The sequence below is a fragment of the Bradysia coprophila genome, unplaced genomic scaffold, assembly GCF_014529535.1.
Source record: "Bradysia coprophila strain Holo2 unplaced genomic scaffold, BU_Bcop_v1 contig_476, whole genome shotgun sequence".
Lineage (NCBI taxonomy): Eukaryota > Metazoa > Arthropoda > Insecta > Diptera > Sciaridae > Bradysia > Bradysia coprophila.
This window is the reverse complement of record NW_023503727.1, coordinates 2,204,871-2,211,399: the sequence shown is the minus strand read 5'-3', so window position 1 is coordinate 2,211,399 and position 6,529 is coordinate 2,204,871. Positions and strand designations below refer to the sequence as shown.

Here is a 6,529-nt window from a genome sequence, read left to right as displayed (position 1 = left end):
GAATAAACAACTTGGAACCTCGGAAGTAATATACTATTATTTTGTAATTAATTCTTGAAAATTCATTAAAATTCATCGAAACTCATTAAATTCATTAAAATTCATTAAAATTCATTAAAATTCATCAAATTCATCAAAATTCTTTAAAATTCATTAGAAAATCTGAAAAATAGGCCCTGAAAAAGACATTAATTATTTTTCAAAGGTACCCGACTCACCTTTAAGGTTGAACTTAGTATAAACTGAAAATATGAACGAATGAATGATTAGACTAGTGAAATAGTAAGGTATACAGTGTTTACACTCAGTATACTATACACCAAATTGTGTTCATCAGCAACTAGAATGCATCATGCATTCTTGGAACACAACTGATAATCGAAAAGTTCGAAGAAATGTTTATCGTGTACGCGCTTTGTTTTGTCTCTAATTTAATTCAACTAGAACAATAATTTCAACATTATTATGCTTCTGTGATGTGATCGATAAAACATGATATTGTCTCGCTCTAAATTTAAGAGACTCGTAATAACACTCGTGTACGTAATGTCTTTCAAATTTTGAGCGAGGCAGTAAGTTCTATATAATTTCTATGGAACACCTACAATTGCTAAAAGTTTCTTATGTGCAGAATGAGCACCAGCTGAATATCACCAGCTGGTGTACAAACACAAAAATTTTGTATTTTTCGCAATTCCGGTCCATAATCATCACCTTTCCATGCATCCATTTAATGTCGTTTTGAAGGTATTTATTTCACTGTATTTCTGGACACAGTGCGATATTAACTTTTTTTCGCACGCAGTGCGATATCAACTTTTTTTCGCACGCTAAAGAACCTATTACTTTCAACGAAGGCTAAATTTTTATCAATAAAAATCTTGCATTGACCAGAAATCGAACCCCCGACACCAAAAGGTTTTTGAACACAGACCAGCGACTATAGCCATTCGGCTATAGAGTCACACAATTATACCGAACGTATTGTTGAAGCGTATATACTAAGCATTGACTACTCGATTTCATTCAACGCGTCTCTTTACATCACATTGCAATGTGTATTATAATGCAGCCTTCTTGATCGTTCAAATGAATTTCTGTATACACAAGAATTTTGGAACAAAATGTAGGACATGTTTTGCATTGGAAAGGTGATTATGGCCCGAAATTGCGAAAAACGTTGTATCTACCACGGTAGGTATGCCGGTATTTTTTCGCACACGACGTCTTGTCGACCTCGGCTTCGCCTCGGGTCGACAATCGACATCTAGTGCGAAAAAATACCTTCATACCTACCTTGGTAGATAAATAACTAGTATACAATTCAAAGACAACCTATACAGTGCATTTCTACGTTAACGTCATCTACGCGCACATAACACGTATGAATGAAGTAAACACATTGTTAAGAATGTGTTTTGATTGTTTATCATACAATAAGTGTGTGTTAGCCGATCCAGCTGGTGATATTCAGCTGGTGCTCATTCTGCATATGAAAAATATTTACAGGCTGTATGGTCAACTTACGCAGGTTTTTCGATATTACGTGGATTTCAAGTTTTTTATTTAAAAAAATTTAAAAAACAACAATGCCGTTTGGGGGAATAATACGTCTTCATCAGCAAACTAGACTATGATAAATCAATAATAACGAGGGGGAAACTACTTGACAAAATCGTGTCCCACGCATTTCCATTTCCTTCCATTTACCTTAAAGTCAAATGCATTTGCCCGAAGGAAATGGCATTTGACTTTCTGATTTGGTTTGCATTTACCCTTCATTGAACCGTATTTACTCTTCATTGGACCATATTTACCCTTCATTGGACTGCATTTATACCCTTCATTGGACTGCATTTACTCCTTCATTGGACCGTATTTTCATGTCATTCACTGAGCGAAATTTCTTACATACCATGCGTATATCATTCGTGCCCCCTGTTAAAAAGTGTGGTAAGGTTATACAGCGGGCTCGAATATAACACGTGCGAGACGTATTTCGCTTTGACAGAGATTTAAAAATATGAATTTTATTGAATTCACCTACGATTTACACCATATTAACCAGTTTATAGTAGTTATTATACATTTTAGTAGTCATTGGTAACAAATACTTTAAATTAAAAATTGACTTCTTTGGGAATTGAACCGGTGACCTCTCGATCATGAGCCAACGATCTTTCTAATGCTGCAGTGCAGTAGTGTTGGTTGACATTTCTTATTGTTGAAGCGTATTTTGAAAGCCATAAACGTGTGTGGCGTATAAGTTACACAGAGCACGTTATAACGTAACGCACAATAGGTTTGTTCCAAGGCCATATGAATTGTCAAATTTCATCCATATAACCATAACCTCAATAATACCTCTGTGTAAATCGCGTAGGTTGGTCGATTTGTATGAAATATCACGTAAGCGACGTTGCTATGGATGAAATTGTCGTTGTTCGGGTTGTCAAAGTTCGTGTTTACAGTTACTTGGAACAAACCTATAATAGTGATATGTCGTTTTTTAACATAACTGAATTTAAGTTCATAAAGCACGCGTAATTAGCTTCGACTTGATGGCAATATAGTTGTGGACTTGGATTATCAAAATACTGGATAATCAATTATTGGTACATTCAACTTAAACAACTGTCTGATATGATTACGAAATGAAATTACTTAATAAAAAATGAAAGTATTTTGACGAGAATTTTTCTCATTTACTATAACTACTACGTGTTAAGAAATATAAATGTGATACAAATTCAATGTCTAAGACCAACATCCACTATATACGTTTAATATACGTGATGTGCGTTTAACTTCCGTCCCACTCGTAAGTTATTCATATTCCACGTATATCACCACAATACGTAACGCATGAATATTCAAATCTGACAATCGAAATACGTAACTACGCTTTCAACGTGTTCCACGTATAGAAAATATTGCCCATGTATCACATACGTTAATGAAGTATATTCCACCTTCCCGACGAATTTTACACATACATGGTGTATTGACTGAATTTTCTTTTTCTGGGTGTTGGTATTTCCATTTGACCATGAATTGGATCCAATGGAAATAGAGGCTGTCCCACCATTTCTTCTAGTTGTTTCCCCCTCGAATAATAAGCATCGCACTACCTTGGGTGTGAATAAAAATTATTATAAAAGACATGCCTTCATTATAGTTAAGACAGTTATAATTGTTGTAACGAGTGAGACAATAAAATTAATAAAAACACGAGCTCAGGAGAAATAAGTAAATTGTCTACGTAGCCAGGAGAGCAAAAATAAGGGCGAAACGAATGTATTATATCTGAATGGTATCTTTTTTGTATCTTCAATTGTCTCTACTTTCTTAGACTGTTTTTCTGACGTTTTTTGGAAGCCAAAGTTACACGTAAAAATTAATTTGCTCTAAATATGGCACAAGATGCTGACTCATCAGGAGATGAAATGAATAGTTACCAAGACCTGAGCTTCGAAACGAAAGCAATACATGCAGGACAAGAGTTTGAGAAATGGAGTCATTCCGAAGTGGTTCCTCCGATTGTAACGACCATGACTTTTGCACAAGAAGATCCGACAATAATCTCATTGTTGGTGCGGATAATTTTCTCAAAACAGAACAGAAATCTTTGTTCGTTTTTATGATCATCTTTCGCAGTTGATACGTTGAATTTCAGAGCACAGCCCACACGTATGGTCGTTTCGGCAATCCTACTCGGAGTACGTTAGAAAAATGCATAGCCGCACTGGATAACACCAATTATGCCCTAACATTCACATCCGGTAAATTAAGAACTTAAAAAGGATTGAACGGTCCACATATTACAACCTCCTTTCCATTAGGTTGTGCTGCAATTCACGCACTTTTGCATCTTTTAAAATCGGGCGATCACATTGTATCAAGCAATGAGCAATTCGGACCTGATGCAGTCCTTGAAGATTTCTGTAAAGCTACCGGTGTTGAAGTGGACTTTGTCGATTCAACCGTTTTAAAGCAAATTGAAGATGCTATCAAACCGAATACAAAAGTAATGATCACGAAGACAATACGTTGTCCCCATTTTCCTTTCAAATTGGATTCACATATTCCAGATGATTTGGATTATGACACCATCGAATCCTCGATTAAGATATTCGGATGTTGCTAGCATTGCAAAAATTGCTCATTCACATCCCAACATAATTTTGGCAGTCGACAATACGTTTTTAACGCCGTACTTTTTGCGTGCGTTGGATTTGGGTGCTGATATTGTAATGTATTCGCTCACTAAATATCTGAATGGTCATAATGATGTGATGGGTGGTGCTTTAACGTTTCTATCCGAAGAATTGTATAAGAAGGTGAAGTATTACCAGGCCGCATTTGGAATAGCTCTTTCGCCATTTGATTGCTATTTGACCAATCGTGGACTCAAAACATTGGCACTTCGAATGCAAAAGCATAGCGATAATGGTATTGCAATCGCTCGTTATTTGCAATCACATCCGATGGTATCGAAGGTTATGCATCCAGTGTTGCCATCTCATCCTGACCATGAATTGGCGATGACTCAATGCTCAGGCTACAGCAGTATTGTTTCTTTTGAAATCAAGGGGACATTGAAGGAGGCAAAAAAATTCGTGCAAAGTCTTCAAATCATCCAATCGTGTGGAAGTCTTGGTAGTTATGCTTCATTTGCGATGCTACCGTAAGTTATAACTTTTTCCAAGCAATCCGTTCAAGTTTAGGGATTTGTGCTTTTAGTTTGTGAAAAATGTTTTTCTATTTCAGCATTGCCCAACTGTTCTCCGGAAAAGAAGCATGGTATAAATTGGGAGTTCACGAGAATTTAATCCGATTTTCTGCCGGCCTTGAGAATGCTGATGATCTTATCAAAGATATGGAACAATCTTTTGACAAAACTTATCAATAATCTCACAAAAATAAATTTTTTGGAATACTCTAATGGACCACATTTTATTTTTCGTCAGTTTTGTGGGCTATTTACGAATTAAATAACTCCCACATGTATAACCCAGACGCAATACATACGAATTCTTGCTGAACTGGCTGTAATCATGGGCGCGCGTTAGTCCTATTACTAGAAAAAATTAAAAAAAAAAAAATTGTCGTAGACTGCGGAACCATATATACAGCAAATATTGAAGTTCTACAATTCAAATTCAAATCCAAATAACTCCAAATTAGCTTTAAATTAAATTAAAAACGATTAGGCGTCCGTACGAGTTCAACGAGCTATTGTTCTATTGTTCGTATGACTAACTATTCATATTTCTAATGTTCGTATGTCTATCTGTTCGTATGTCTATTGTTCGTATGTCTATTGTTCGTATGTCTATTGTTCGCATGTCTCTTGTTCGTATGTCTATTGTTCGCATGTCTCTTGTTCGTATGTCTATTGTACTATTTTTTTTTCTAATGCCAATGTATTTCGAATATAAAGGTTGGTGTGGATTATATATAATGTTAATAATATTTCGGTTATTGGCGATCACGAACGTACCAATATACATTTGAGAAATATTCTTCTTGTGTACATCCCGTCTGAGTTTTACGAAAATCAGCTAATTCTATGCTTCGACATTCCAAGAGATGGTTTGATGTTTGTTCTTCCGAACGACAAAAAACACAGATCGGCGAGTTTACAATCCCAAATCTGTTTAAATGTTTGTACAACAAGTCGTGTCCAGTTATTTTACGGAAGTTTGCAACATAGATTTGACGAATGTTGGATAGAATGGTTGATTCTGTTAGATTGCTCCATGACTTGTCCGTCGATAATTCATTGTGATGATACTTTAGGTCTAATTTGAATTTTATTTCGATTCGATGTTTAGCTTGACCGTATTTTTTCTTTGAACTGTTTTTCTTCTTCTTTGAAGTAAATCGTCGAAATTTCATCGGAATTTCTATTTCATGATCTTGGTAGATTAGTTTGACTCTTCGAACAAAGCTCATTTTTGATGGTAATCGATTTTCTGCTTCATGTAAATGATTCCATAGACTATTCGGACTCTTTGGATTCGTTCATACATTTTCAATGCTCCTTCTTCGCAGAGAAATTTAATAGGCTTAATGTTCGTAAATAATTGCATAGCTTCGATCGGAGTAAATTTTGTTCCACCAGATATGATTCTTAAGGCCTTGTTTTGGACTATATCTAGTTTTTTCTTTGTTGATTTGCTTGCACAAATCAATAATTCGTGTCCAAATGTTAAAACGGGGAGTATGTATGACTTATAAGTTGTTGTTAACGTGTCTTTCGAGGGGCCCCATTTTGTTCCTGCAAGCCGTTTTAGAATTTTCAATCTGTTTTCTGCTTGTTCTACCCTTTCATTCACGTGTTGGTTAAATGTTAATCTTTGATCTAATACGACGCCCAAATATTTTTGATTTTTGGTTTCTTTTACTTCTGTGTTGTTGAAATAAATATTTGGCATTGGGATATTATTCCTCATCGAGAATACTTGAAAGAAAGTTTTGTTTAAGTTGACAATCATCTCGTTTGTTTGTACCCAATCGTGTAGAA

The 6,529-nt window shown here is 35.4% G+C and overlaps 1 protein-coding gene across 2 annotated transcripts; it reads left to right on the top strand.

The window, feature by feature from the left end:
- The first annotated feature begins 308 nt into the window (after positions 1 to 308).
- Positions 309 to 4,937, top strand: LOC119082673 (cystathionine gamma-lyase-like). Of its 2 annotated transcripts, none has more exons than XM_037192251.1 (6): positions 309 to 406; positions 3,353 to 3,593; positions 3,677 to 3,782; positions 3,843 to 4,027; positions 4,092 to 4,687; positions 4,771 to 4,937. In XM_037192251.1, exons 2-6 carry the CDS (start codon positions 3,414 to 3,416, stop codon positions 4,910 to 4,912), a joined length of 1,209 nt encoding a protein of 402 aa, XP_037048146.1. In that variant the 5' UTR covers positions 309 to 406; positions 3,353 to 3,413; the 3' UTR covers positions 4,913 to 4,937. The 2 variants fall into 2 exon arrangements, with proteins under 2 accessions (XP_037048146.1, XP_037048144.1); XM_037192249.1 differs by lacking the exon at positions 309 to 406 and adding an exon at positions 2,449 to 3,297.
- Positions 4,938 to 6,529: the final 1,592 nt, after the last annotated feature.

Bases quoted from the DNA above. Each gene is read 5' to 3' on its own strand.
- LOC119082673 (XM_037192251.1), top strand. From the start codon at position 3,414: ATGGCACAAGATGCTGACTCATCAGGAGATGAAATGAATAGTTACCAA. The intron at 3,783-3,842 runs GTAAATTAAGAA...CCTTTCCATTAG, and splicing joins TGCCCTAACATTCACATCCG to GTTGTGCTGCAATTCACGCA. The intron at 4,688-4,770 runs GTAAGTTATAAC...TTTCTATTTCAG, and splicing joins GCTTCATTTGCGATGCTACC to CATTGCCCAACTGTTCTCCG.